At 39.1% G+C, this 15,272-nt stretch overlaps 1 protein-coding gene across 1 annotated transcript in view; it reads left to right on the top strand.

Moving 5' to 3' along the window:
• LOC145415050 (glutamate [NMDA] receptor subunit 1-like) overlaps window positions 1-15,272 on the top strand; it is a 529,989-nt gene that overhangs the window by 269,442 nt on the left and 245,275 nt on the right. Inside the window, exon 8 of the mRNA XM_080284465.1 lies at window positions 5,977-6,145. Within this exon, the coding sequence (XP_080140591.1) occupies window positions 5,977-6,145 (169 nt within the window). The remainder of the gene's footprint in view (window positions 1-5,976; window positions 6,146-15,272) is intronic.

Here is a 15,272-nt window from a genome sequence, read left to right on the forward strand (position 1 = left end):
ACATCAAGTCTGCACTGTACAACTGGGCTAGTGCATAGAAGGAAGTCCCTGTGAAGACCCTGGAAAATGGTTGGTCTCGTCTGCTTCTCGGAACGTATGTGGAGTACGATTTTCTTGGGTTTGGCGTGGATGACTTCCATGCACGGCTACGTACGCACGGCAATGATGTTGATGTGGACAATGTTCGTGAGTGGTTGGATGACGACTAGGGCCCACACTTCCTGCAAACTTTATGAACTATAATTGTGGTTAAGTAACTGTAATTCTGCATTGTACTGCCATACTGTACTGTAGTGCAGAATACGGCAAAATTTGTTACAGTTTGTCAGTATCTTGTCACAGTTTTTATTACGGTAGTTACAGGATGCAGCAAGTTAATGAAATGAAAGTACCGTTGAGTCTTTGTTTTGTTGATTTTGAAAAGGCTTTTGATAGTGTTTCGAGAGAGACTATGGGGAAGATCATGAGACATTATGGAATACCAGAGGAGTTTGTGAGGGTCATTATGAACATGCATGAGGACACATTTTGTAAAGTGATGGTTGATGGTTGAGGACACATTTTGTAAAGTGATGGTTGATGGTTGTCTGAGTGATTCGTTTGAAGTCAAGTCCGGAGTAATTCAAGGTGGTGTTCTATCGCCTTTACTATTTATATTGGTCATTGATTACATTATGAAACGCGTTGGAACAGAAACCGGTGCAGGTATACTTTGGGGAGAGAACAGGAAACTTTTGGATTTAGATTATGCAGATGATATAGTTTTGATTTGTGATGGGCCAAATGAGATGCAGAGAGTGTTGGACTGTTTGGTGAGTGAAGGTCGCAAGGTGGGTTTGGTTATTAATTGTGGAAAAACTGAAACAATCAATATGAATATGGAAAATGCACAGGAATGTGTAATTGGAGGTATGGTTGTAAAGCAAGTTGATAGGTTTAAATATTTAGGTACTTATTTAGCCAAGGATGGTTCTTTGAACTTTGAATTCGAGGAAAGGTTAAAGAAGGCTAATCAGGCAACGGGAATGCTTAAAAATATTTGGAATAATAACAATTTTTCTGTGCATACAAAAATCAAACTTTATAAGGTAATGGTTAGGAGTATCTTAATTTATGGACACGAGTCTTGGTACAGCACAGTGACTATGGAAAATAAATTCTTGGTGTTTGAAAACAAAGCACTTAGAAGAATATTAGGAGTTAAGTGGTGGGAAAGGATACCAAATAGTAGAATTAGAGAAATAACGGGAGTGCAGCCGGTCGATGAATATGTTAGATTCTCACGATGGAAGTGGCTAGGACATGTGTATAGGAGACAGGGAATAGTACGAGGTACACCAGGGTGGGTGGCACTTGGTAGGAGAGGTAGAGGAAGGCCAAAAGAGACGTGGGTGAGGACAATGAGACGGGAAGCTGGAGATGAGTGTTGGGGAGATCTTGAGGAGTTAGCACAAGATAGGATGTGGTGGTGTGAGTTCATCGAGGCCCTATGCATCCCCGAGGGTGCCACAGGAAATGATTGATTGATTGAGTTACAGGACACTGTACAGTACTAACCTTGGGTTGTGGAATATTATCACTTGGTTGGCTGGTGTTGGTGGTGTGTGGCAGGGGTGGACTACTTAGTTGAAGTAGCCCCCTCTGTGGAGGTATCCAACCCTAATCCCTCACAATGAAAATCATCCTCGAGTATCTGCAAATCTGCAGTGTCAACGTCTTCCTCCTCACCCTCTTGGATGGTTATATCTTGCAACACCCTGGTAATTGGCCTGAAGAAGGTGATGATCTTTGACTGTTTCTGCTTATGAAGCCCCCGAGAGCATCGAAATACGCGATTTTGCATCGAAAAGTGAGGTGGGCGGACCACTCCAAAACGCATCGAAATTCGAATCATCGAATTCCAAACCGTCGAAATTTGAGATTCCATTGTGTATATATATGTATCCATCCATTCATCATCCAATCTTATGTTGCCCCAAGAGGAGCATAGGAGCCAGGAGCTAGGCAAGTTGGTCTTGACATTTAAGATGAGAGTGACCAGCCTCACTCATCCTTGAGTGGCATTACATGAGCAATAAACCAACAAACCTCTTGGATATAAACCCTCACGGGCTCAATCCGATTGGAGTCCTTAATTACCCACTAAACCATCAGGCACCATAATTTGGTTATATGGTTACCACTCAGCTTAGTAAATGGTTTCCTGCCATTTGGCTTGTCACTCAGTGTAGAGTCACCCATAGGTAGAAGGAAGAGGAAAGAATGAAAGAAAGAAAAACAGAAGAGGGAGTGTAAGAGTGTAAAGTCACCCATAGGCATAAGGAAGAGGAAGGAATGAAGGAAAGAAAGACTGAAGAGGATGGATGGAAGAGAGGAAAGGGCAGACACCTGAGAGCAGCACTACATTGAGTGAGTGGATGATATATATATATATATATATATATATATATATACAGTAAAAGTCCTATTATTCAGCAGCTGATTGTTCGGTAGATCCGACATTTCGGCAGTTTTGAGAAATAGTCCCATTTACGAAAATCATTGATTGTTCGGCAGATGTCCGGAATCATCTCGGCAGTCTAGGAAGTGTTAGCTGTGGCTTGTAGGCCGAATGTTTCATTACACTTCTGTATGTTCACTAATTTCTATATTTTTATTCAGATTCAGGTATAGTACTGTATTGATTACAATATTGCACAGTATCATACAGTACAGTAACCACCTCCACCAAATTAGCGAGGGTTACGTTCCAAGCCCCCACGCTAATTCTTGAAATTCTTTCATTCTTGACGCCTTCCTGATAATGACATTTACCGGTAATTGAGTAGCCCATGAACCACTGACACTGTAATGCATTACCCATAAATAAATGTTGCTTGTTAAATCAGTTTCCCCGTTGTTTTTAGCTGTATGGCTGTGACAGCTCCAGTATTTTTATTCCTCAGCATAATGGTGGAAGGGACTGTCCTGTTTAACCAAACATAACCTAACCGAGTTTAACTGTACCTTATAATTTAACCAAACCTAACCTAACCTAAAGTCAGAAAAATACCTGAAAATAAACTGGAGGAATATGAATTGCTAAGGTCTCTCTGATGAAAGTTAAACGTACATTTAGTGCTCATTCTTTTGTTTGTTTTTGTGCTTAACGTGAAAGAGAGAGCATTGATGCAAACAGTAATATATCCCATTAATCCTTTAATAACCTCCGGCACTGAACAACCTTTTACAGTACCGATGTCAGTGATGTTAAGTTAGTGTGAGCTATAAAGAAAACTGAACAATTATGGGGAGGGAACGAAGGTCAGTGGTATGTTTACATGACTACGCTACGATTCCAAGCAGTTAGGCGGTCAGTTAATCTCAGATGTTTTCGCCCATTTGGTAAATACACCGTAACTTTATCAATCTTTCCGTGACTCATAGCGAATCATAGCATGGGTTTAGGAAGCTAAATAACACATTGCTAGGTGAGCCAGACGATTATCTTCCCATCTTTAAGAAAAATAAATTGATTTCAGAAGAATGGAAGAAATTTACGTACTCTTAATTTCTTCCATTTTCTTTTAAGATGTGAAGATAATCGTCTGGCGCACCTAGAAATGTGTTATTTAGCTCCCTAAACCCATGCTATGATTTGCTATGATTGACTGGAGAATTGATAAAGTTACGGTGCATTTACCAAATTGGTGAAAACATCTGAGATTAACTGAACCCCTGACTGCTTGGAATTGTAGCATAGAGTCGTGTAAACATACCAGTGACCTTCGTTCCATTCCCATAATTGTTCACAGTTTTTCCATAGCTCACTAACTCGACATCGGTACTTTAAAGGGTTGTTCAGTGTCGGAGGTTATTAAGGGGTTCATGGAATACATTACTGTTTCCATCAGTACTCTCCTTTCACATGTAAAAAAAAAAAAAACGAGCAAAAGAGTGAGTGCTAAATGTAATTTATGACTTTCATCAGAAAGACCTTACCAGTTCAGATCCCTTTATTTTATGCAATTTTCCGACTATTTTATTTTGTTTGGAAAAAGTACTGTATACAGTACTCACTCCAAACATATTTGTAATAATATAAGTAGTGATGAGTTCACCAATACAAGTGATGTACTGAGCTGGTAGGTAATATTCCGTATCATTTCAGCCATCCAGGAAGTGTTATCTGACTTGTAGGCCTACTGTGTCATTACCCTTGTATTTGTTCACTAATATATATATATATATATATATATTTCAGATTCAGGTATAGTACTGTATTGATTGCAGTATTGTACAGTATACAGTACTCTTTCCAAACACAGTTGTAATACCGTACCATAAGTGGTGATAAGTGTTCACCAATATATTTAAGGTACTGAGTGGGTAGGTTTTTGATTATTCGGCAAATCTAATTTCTCGGCATCATCCTGGTCCCATAGATGCCGAATAATGGGACTTGTAGTGTATATATATATATATATATATATATATATATATCTATCTATCTGTTTATCTGTATACCTATCTATATACCTATCTATCTACCTATCTATCTATCTGTTTATCTGTATACCTATCTATATATCTATCTATCTATCTGTTTATCTGTATACCTATCTATATACCTATCTATCTACCTATCTATCTATATACCTATCTATTTATCTGTCTATCTATATATCATCATCATCATCATCAGTCGTTGAGGTCCACTGCAGGACCGGACTATCCCTACCGAACCAGGGACGATACAGCCAATGTATCTCTACCTAGTGGCATAGGCAGTCTAGCAGAGATTGTATGTATGGTGAGAAGTGCTAGTGAGTGTGATTGTAATGCTGTAGTGGCTTTGGATGTGTGCGGAGTCTGTGAACCAAGTGTAATCAGCCAGCCTTAAGTCGATTGGGTGCAAGCATACTAGTATGTGACACTGGTCCAACCACAGCACCCCTTGTGTCTGCCAAAATAGCAAGTGGCTTAGTGAACGCCTCCCAGAGTTTTTACAACTCTGGCGGGAGGCAAACCCACTCTCACCAGGATGCGAAACACACACTCTACCACTGTACCACAGAGGCTCTATATATTTTTTATATATATATATTTCATATATATATATATATATATATATATATATATATATATATATATACACACACATACATACATACATACATATATATATATATATATATATATATATATATATATTATAGTACAATCCCAGCTATCCAGTATCCAGACAAACGAAATACTCAGAACAACGGGAAAATTCAAGGGCTGGTAAAAATGTCAGTATAACTGTGCGCCAATTTGAATGGACCGCCAAACCGCCGTTTGATCGTGTCACGCGAGGCTGGGTGAAGTCAGACAAAGTGAGGTGAAAGCATTTCCGGCTAATGTAAATCTCTAGCAAATCCTCTTAACCACCCCTCCTCTCCCCCTCTTTCCCCTACTTGAATTCAGTCATCCTCCACACCCTCCAAAAATTACCAGTCTGCTTTTTGCCACCAGACAGTAAACAAGCTCTCTTGCTATTGTGTTCCACTGATAGACGGTAATTTGTACACTCCAAAATGCCTAAAGTGCAAACTAAACGTAAGCGTATCGTGCTTACCTTGAAACAGCAGCTGGACATATGCAACAGACTTGAAAAAGGCGAACATTATAAAACACTAATGGCTGAATATAAATGTTAATAAGAATGAAAGTTTACTTTGTTGGAAGAAAAATAAATAAATAATATGCCTGCATTTCATACACACATCATTTATTTTATTTTCTGCAAAACAGCTGAGTGGCGGGTGAGGGGTGGAGTGATATATATATATATATATATATATATATATATATATATTGTGTGTGTGTGTGTGTGTACATTACTTACTTAGATACCTATCAAGAGGAAATTAGAGAGGATCTTTGAAATACTTTTGAATTTATGACTGAAATTTCCCCACTATATATTCTTACTGGCCTGGTTTTATGTTATAGGTACATACTTGAGCAAGTCCTGAAGAATGGGCTGACGGGTAAAGTTGCCTTTGATGAGAATGGCGATCGAATCAACGCTGAATATGATGTCATCAATGTCCAGGAATTCAATGACACAGGAATGCTGAGAAAGGATCACATCAGGGTGGGACAGTATAAGTACAACAAAGTAAGTCACAAACAGCCGTGCAAATGTCAAGCTTGTTGAGGGATTGATATTAGTGTACTGTATATTTATCATTACATACTGATTTTAATCCATCCAGCTACCAACACCATTCTGTCAACTATCACCCATACACTCTTATTTTTGGAAGCATAGATGTTTGTATAACATATTCTTTGTTCTATGTTTATGTGCACAGTAGATCCCCGCCCTCCTTCATTTTCAGGTTTCATTTTTTGCTGTGTTTTAGTTTTGAAATGAGTGTGACAGCGTTGGTCTGAGCAGCAGGCAATTCACTGTAGTGGCCTAGGCAGCTGTTGTTATTGTTTATGTGTGTACATGTGCAGTAATGTGCGAAGTTAGTTCATTGATGTGGAGCTACAAACTGCAGTGCTGTTGCCACATATAATTTATTGGCATTATGGATCAGTCACAGTTATAAATATGCTTAGGTGAATCATATATAAAGAGTGCATTAGTCTGATTTTTTATATACAGTACTCTGACAGGGGAAGAAGCAAATACAGCAATCCCAGATCAAGAAGCTATTATGAAGAGTAAAATACAGTATAAAGTTTATGGGATGAAAGTTACCCCACTTTCAAGCTTTTGTGAGGGAGCATAGTGGTAGGAAGGGTAACTTTGGATGATTAAAAGTACTGTAATCATATGAAATGACATCACATTCATAAATTCCAAACCACCATTATTACACTTTAGAAATGTCCTGCTAAGTATATATATATATATATATATATATATATATATATATACACCCTAATATGTAGTGAAAAAATGCTAGTAATAATGTGGAGGAGGCCTGAAGTCTGGGGAAAACTGAAATTTGATGGTTCCAATACACTGTATGGATATCAAAATCTTAAAATATGTGTTTATTGAGCAGAATTTACTGGCAAATAATATTTTTTACTTTTTTTGTAATTTTGTTGTATTGAATGTAGTGTTTAGATGGACTGTGAATAACTCACCGGTTACAAGGAAGCTGAATTATATTATTATTTTTTATTTTTTTATTTTTATTTTTATTTTTTTTTTTTACAAATGGCAGCAAAAAAGTTTGGAAGTTAATTTAGCTATGTAAAAAATGGTAGATTACAACTCAGATCAGTTTACGTATACCCATAATTTATCTTTGTCTCACATGATACTGACTGCCCACTACTTCAGGTATGGTATTTACCTATTTATTATGACTGATGCAGTTCATAGCAGTGAGGTAGTGAAGCTGCTAGAAGAATGAATCTGGTAGGAAAGGGCATTCTGCAAAATTTAGACCACAGAAAATCTTCAGTTGTTCCTGTATATCAGTAATAGTGCTTCTACAAAAAATATTTATTCCTATTTAAGAGCAAGCTGTGATTATGAAATTTGCCACCTAATTTTAAAAGCAAGAAATTTACTGATTTGCTGCTAAATTTCAAATAAGAAAGCTGTGATGGAGCAAGAAATTTTAATTTCAGTGGCAGGAAGATACAGTATGACTTAGACAGTTCCTCTTTTAAGTGACAGATATGCAGACTGATATGCATTTGCATTGAATTGAGTAAGCAACAAGATATATTTATGTGTGCTTGAGACAGATGTGTTACAGTGATACGCATATTTGTGTATGCAAGACCTCAGTTGAAAAGTATTTTTAATATAAGTATGGCTGGAGTGTGTGTATGAATGAAACTGACTGGCTGAAGCAGGTGTGTTGCACTTGTACTGAGACAGATATGTTACACTGACTTATCCCTTTCAGCCCAAGGGGTATGTCATAAGCTAAATAAAATAACCTTCCATAAGCTGTAACAGTGTATAGAGTAAGTTTCCACACTGAAGGGATTAAGTTGATGAGTGCATAGACAATATATACACTTACAGTAGACTTTCTGGATCTGCAGGTAAAGTGTTAAGCTAGGGTATTGCATATCATGATCCTGTGCATGTGAAGGTCCATATCCCATAATAAAAATCTAATTTGTTAACCAACCCTGTAGCCTGACCACAAGTTATCAGCTATACTGTAGACCCTGTATGAACTCAACTAGACTACAGATATGGTTCACAGGGGCATAGCCTGCTGCATAAAGGTAAAGCAGATATAAAATACTGTAACAACATTTAACCCCTCCGTGCAGCTGCTGTCGAACAACATTTTACCGTAGCGTGACTGCTGGCATCGATGCAGTGTGACTTGTAGAAAACTGCAAAAATTTTTGGGAAGTGAACAGATGTCTCAGACATCTTGAGGCTGACCTACGCTACACTCCCACACACTCCATCTGTTAGTTGAGTGCCTGCTGCTGTGATGAGTGGACATCCAATTTTCATTCGTGGCCGCCAAAACACACACAGCCCAACCCATTATCTCAGCCCAGACAGAAAATATCATCTTTCTCCTTCATTGGAACAAACACACAACTACCCTGTTTAAATAATTACAGCCATGAACAAAAAAGACAAGAAAATAAGAGAAAAATACAGTACATTTTTATTGTGGTATCTTTACCTATTTGGTCAAGCTTGTTGCCCTGGTTTGGATCAGCTACGTTTTTTTTTTTTTTTCTTTCTTTCTTTTTTTTTTTGCACTAGCATTACAGCAATGTTTGCCATGTTCATGTGATGTTTTGATGGGTGGAAAGGCCTCCATTCCTTTCCTGCTAATCATCTGTGCGAATCTCAGGTCATCTTGAATTTCAACCCTCACTGTTCAGCCTGTACACTTAAGGGATGGCCCATATCTCATTTAGGTCTAAAACAGTAATTTCTCATCTCCCTTTTCACACAAACTCCACCACCCAAACTGCAAAAATAAGTCAGTACTACCATAAATGCAATGAACACCAAAAAATGTTAAATAAATTAAGAATATATATTTTTTTAAATTGAAACCTCACATGTTATGCAGTGTATGATGAACTTTGAAATCCACATATGTAGTCATTTCACTACCACTGTCATTGTTTTTTCATTAAAAAGAAAAAAATGCGATGTTTTGTCTTAGCAGTACTTAGGTGTGACCGATATCATCTGCGTAAATTTGTGCACTTTCTGCACTTCATTGTACAACACAGGATGGGTCTAGGAAGCTTGAAATAACATTGCCAGGTGCGTCTGACTTTTCAATTTGGCAAGGGGGGAGAAAAAAAAGAAAGATTTTCTAAACCTGAATCGGCCCCCTGCTCGGCGTGTGAGTCCCGATAAATTTCCCACAGTCAGCCACGGAGGGGTTGAAGAAGTTTAAGTGAATAAAACTGTGGACAAAATTCAGTGTGATAGACCGCAATTTGCAAACTAAAAATCCTCAGTTACTCCAAGTAGACCATAAAATACCATCCAAGGACATATGGTGAGGTACTGTATAAAGATAAAGCAGACATAATCTACTGACATTGAAGAGGTTAAAGGAGTAAAAAAGTGGATAAAACTAACTGCACAAATGGTTTCAGCCATCAGAGACCTCTCTCCTGACCACCACTGTGCAATTGGAATGCTTTTTCTGAGCATGATAAGTCCTTGGTACTGCCTTTTTTTTGACCTTGCATTAGTATTTTGTGCAGATGGAGCCTGCACATTTGGAGGGTCTACTGTATGTTGCACAGTAATTGAAATGTATATCCAGTATACTGGGGCTTAAGTAGATGAAAAAAAAAATCAGGAAGTGAGACATATATCACCCTGAGTCATGTATATGAGATATTCATCAGCAAGTGCAGATGTGTTACTGGTCATAAGAGAAATATATATGTTGCTGTGCAGATGAAACAAGTACATAATGATTAAATGGCAGTGTGTGTGTGTGTGTGTGTGTGTGTGTGTGTGTGTGCATGCATGCGTGCGTGTGTGTGTGTGTGTGTGTGTGTGTGTGTGTGTGTGTGTGTGTGTGTGTGTGTGTGTGTGTGTGTGTGTGTGTAGATCACATTGAAACAAGTAGTGTATTATTTATGTCACATTAAAAGGCAAGTGTACTGTACTTGCTAGTATGTTGCTGACAGACAGTAGTGAGTGTTATTGGTTGAGATGCAAGACCAGATGTCAAACAGTGAGTACTGAGACATGTGTGATGGTGAAATTATGCATGTGTTTGGAGCTCCCTGGCAGGTGTTTGGAGTGAGTGAGGTGCGTGGTTAAGCTCCCCTGTTCCCTCACAGCCAGCACGGGGAGCAGGGCAAGATTCGGGGGGCAAGAGCCTTACCAGCACCACACCACCACCCCAGGTAACACCGGTCCTGGCCACTTTCAGGCAAGATGGAAGCACTGCCATGCTCATCACTAGTCCCCACCATACTTCACTTTTACTCAGTCTATTCCTTGCACTTCAACATATTTTGTATACTGTAATTTATAAAGTGGAAGATACATTGGAAGCCACTTATCTTTTTGTAAATTTTAAGCTACACATTTATTGATCTTACCTCAGTTATAAATGTCATTAATATGTTTAGCTTAGACAGTGAGCTGTGCATCACTAATACATTTATTATGTCAAAAGCTGTAAGTGGAGAGAAGGATGTGGTCCATTAGCATATCATACTATATTCCAAGAATATTAATAATCTTGGTGCTAGTTTATTGGTGAGTGACCTCAAGAGCAAAGTGGTTTGTGTCCCATCTTGGCCTTGCACATTGCACAGACCAAGTCAGACATAGGTCTTGCTTGCCTCAGCCTGCTCCTGCTGCTCTTACCGTGTGACCTCCTGCCAGGCGCAATTACCCTCATTGGTTATCATACAGAGAGTATGACAGCAGCAGTATCTGGCAAGTCTAGTGCTGCTGCAGTCTTCATTATTTGCGGCACATTAAATAAATGTGTTGTTGCTACAAGCATCTGAATATTTTGTTATATTGTTACAGCAACACTAAACTTGATACTTACCTTTATAATCATCTGTGTCTGTATACACATATTTTGAAAAGTATAATTTGTATTGCTGTGTTGCAGTTCATAATAACAATGTAGTACGGTAGTTCAACTTCAGGCAAGAAAGTAGACTAAATTTTTTGCTAACATTTCAGAGTTGCATATAAAGAGACTAGTATTTGGAAGCATGTCAGGAACTAGGTGCTTACACTGGCATCTTAAGACTTAATAGTGCTATTTAATGTCATGTTGGTGACAGGGGAGAAAGGATACTATTCATATACAGTGATCTCTTGGTTATCGTGCATAATTGGCACTGAGCCTAGTGCGTGATAAAATTGCACGACAACAAAAGCACTGAGATTTACCCTAGTTGGTACCGCCATCCCACCCATAAACCCCGATTTTCCATGTTACAACAAGTTATGCCCACTAAATACACACATACACACTGTTATGGTAAGTATCAGAAACACACACAGGCATGGTTAGGTTTAAAGAAAGTGATGAAAAGGGCACAATAAGGTAGAAAACTTACCGTAGAAATGGGTTCTGAGGCAAGGGGTTGTGAGATAATGGTCTCTGCCACCTGGGATTGACTCCTCGAGTAGGACCTCTTCTTTGAAACCTAGAGCCATCAGAACCCACTGATTGTGCACCATCATTGTTGGCAGAAACCAGGTCAGGTGCTTGATTATGATGTTTATTTTTAGCCGAAAAAGGCTCTATAACAGCAGGACTGCAGATTTTTCATCTTGTTGTGATAACGAAATCTGCTATAACCAAGTGCGTGATAACCGAAGGATCACTGTATTCCCCATGTCATAATATATGACTAAGAGATGTGGCAACCCCACTACCCAACATATGTGTGCAAGCAGCCTTTTACCTCCTTCACCAAAAAAAAATGAAATTAACTAAAAAAAGGGGGGGAGGGAGAGATTATACCTGGGACTGCACTTCCAGTCTTTTTATGTTCCCAAACAGCTTGCTCATAGAGCCTTGCTTTAATTGTGTTAGGATGATAATTTCACTAGTACAGTATACAGTAATGTACACCGTAATGACACAGATGGTTTGACTGGACTGCTGTTATGCTAACCCTTAGGTCATAAAATTGTGCTAATGGTACTTTATGTACTATAGCGTGGAACTGACAAGAAGATTTTAGTATTAATTGGTATCACTTTGGGTTGAATTAATATATTGCGTGAATGGCACTGTCGGAGAGAAGTTTGGCTGCAATTTACCGCTTATTATAGTTAGTGCAGGGAAGTAGTGAAATATGCATGTACTGTACATGAAAGAAACGGATATGTGCAAGCTTTAACATTAATCAGCCATTTAATACACTGCTGACTTGCATCAGATATTTTCCACTTTGAAGGATGAATGAACATATGAATTACGACGGAAACTAGTGTAAATACCTAACAGTGGCACTTTGATACAAACCTAAAACTAGTGTATGTCTAATGAAAATTGGAATCAGATCGCATTTTTTAAAACACAATATCTGTCTAGTTTCATAGATGCCATGATCACCAAGGGCAAGTGTGAATGACATTGCCTGCTTTGCTCTTTCTGCATAACTTTTACTTCTTATATAATATACTTTTAATTGTATGAATTTAATACATATTAAGGCCTTACAGTACATTGGATGTGTGTGCTGCTCTTTGCATCATGTATGCATTCATAAATAGCTATGTATTATGCTTGTCAGCACTTAGGAATGTTATATTGTGGCTGTTGCTACAGTGATGGAACACAGAAAGAGACCACTGCTGTAACAGTTTCATTATGTTATAACCATTGTGCAGCAGCCAAAGAGAAAACTAAATATTGCATCACTTTTGGATTAAATTATCACAGATTTTTTGCATTCTCCAACATTGCTTCATGCGAGACATTTCGAGCAGCATGCCACAAATTATACAAACTACAGACCAACCATTTCCCTCACCACAACCATTCAGACCATTATTAACATTTCTAACTTATTATTATAAAAATGGAATGTACCTCCAATACAGTTGTAAAAGTTGATAATGTATTATTGTTTTTACAAGGCATATTTAGCAATGATTATATTTTTATGTAGGGGAAAAAAAAAAAAAAAAAACATTAAAAGGTGGTGAAGGCAGTGAAGGAAAGCACCAGACCACAACTTACTGTCAGTCAGGTTTGATGGCACAGGATGGTCATCTCAGCACAGCCAAAAATGAGGAAGGAGTGTTAAAACTACATGTGTTTGATAGGTATTGCTGAAACTGCTTTAAAAAGTTTTGTAAACTCTTGAGGAAGCTGCACGTGACAGACAGTGCTGGAGCTGAGACTGTCTCTGACCAGAAGTGGCCTAAGCACTCCTGCTTGTAGCATGCAATCTTATGCCGACACATATGTGGTGCTCTGCTTCCAGAACACGAGAGATTATACAACCTCTTGGACATTGATAATATTTCAAGGGCTGTGTTTTGGAGTGATGTGGATGTACTGTATGTGATTGATCAACTTTGGAACTGTTTCCCATTAGTACAATCATGGCTCATCACAAATGTAGTATCTGGGGCTAGGCTACTCAGTCTAGACATTTAAAGTGAGAATGACCAATCACTTGGCCTTGAGTTGTAATATATGAGCAGTGAACCCATAATCGCCCCTCATAAGTAAACCCATGTGGGCTACTTCTGGGTGGAGCACCTGAGCTCGCAAAACTGCTGGGCATTAAAGAAAGTGTGTAAGGGTAACAGGTCTGATGCACTACTTTAGTACTTAGCACAAAGGTCCACCGTTGATCCCTCTGGATGCATTAGAGAACTACCCCATAAAGGGAAGAGTACAGTACTGTTTTAAGTGTGACAGGGAGGGGGACTGGCTTCATCAGCCTGCATTTCCTTTAGCTTGTGACCTCCAGTCGTGTAAACGTAATGTGTCCAGGTGTCTTGAAATTACCAAATCTTGATTTGACTGTCTTTTGTTCAGCTTTTCCTGGGAAGAGCTTTGGCCCTTTTCCTTTTTTTATGAAAAAAATTTGAGAGTAAGCCCTCCTCTTACACAGAACACTTTACATGTTAAAACTTCCCCGAGATACAATAGCCTGCCTAGCAATGGGTTTTTATTTAACCAAATGCGTTGTTAAACTGGAGTATGCCTGTATTAAGGTTTCAAAACAGACTGTTTTCGGAATTATATCCGGACTGAGAGGACGACCATGCTATAAACAGTCCAGCGTCTAGAGGTTAAATATTCAATAATAGGATATCACTCAACTGCTTGGGAGAGACAGAATGGGAAGTGGGTGCGTTTAGCCCTGAGTGTGTCCTTGACCTTGGGAGTAGATGGCTGGTTGTTGTATGTGACACTCCACCATAGTATGGGGAGCACTTGTGTGAACTTACATCATCTGTCCATGCATGTGGAAGTTACAGAGCTGACACGAACTTCCAGACGTAGTGACAGAACTGCACAATCCTATAGTCCCTGACCAGTTTCACTAGTAGGGGACTAGTAACCTGTGATAGACTCATTTCAATAGAAAATATGGAAAGGCCACTCCTGTTTGGTGAAGAGTTGCAGTAATCCTCCATTTATTCGGATGTCTATTATCCGTACGATCCATAACCCCGGATACTGTGATATGGCTGTATTAAACCATTATACATACATTTTTCCTTTTTATCCAGGTAAAATGCCTGTGTCCAGGTGGAAATTATGGCCATGCAAACATTTTCGCCTGCTTGGGTGGGGCTACACTTTCTGGCTTGGTAATTCACCCAGCATCTGCTAGAGACCTCCTCAATAGTTCCCAGTTCCCGCGCTTCGACCGCGTAGTGAGCAGCTCCTCTCATATTGTTGTTATGGAAGTGCACATACTGGCCATCCTCTGCCTGAGCACATTCTGGGCAAACCTCGAGCAGGTGCTTGAGAATGTTGAGCACCTGGATTGTGACAGAGAGATGATGCCTCTTCGCCTTGTGGAGGAGCTGCATTCTGTGTGGCAGTGTGTCATCCAACACATGAATTGTCGCTGCTATCGCCAGTCCAAGATCGTCTCCTTTTTCAGGCCTTTGATCCCTCGCCCTGTCGACCTCTCTTTGCTACCATCACAGCATCAAACAATGTCTTCAGTGAAGGAACCATAACCAGCACGTTGTCAGCCATTGTGTCTCCCCTGGATGTGAGTTTCTGGCTGTCTTCTGAGTCATCTGAAGTGGGCAGTCCATCACCATGTCCCACAGTCATTCCCCTTGGCCAACTGTT

The sequence above is a fragment of the Coenobita brevimanus genome, chromosome 101, assembly GCF_032717465.1.
Source record: "Coenobita brevimanus isolate Jiangsu-jjx chromosome 101, ASM3271746v2, whole genome shotgun sequence".
Taxonomy (NCBI): Eukaryota; Metazoa; Arthropoda; class Malacostraca; order Decapoda; family Coenobitidae; genus Coenobita; species Coenobita brevimanus.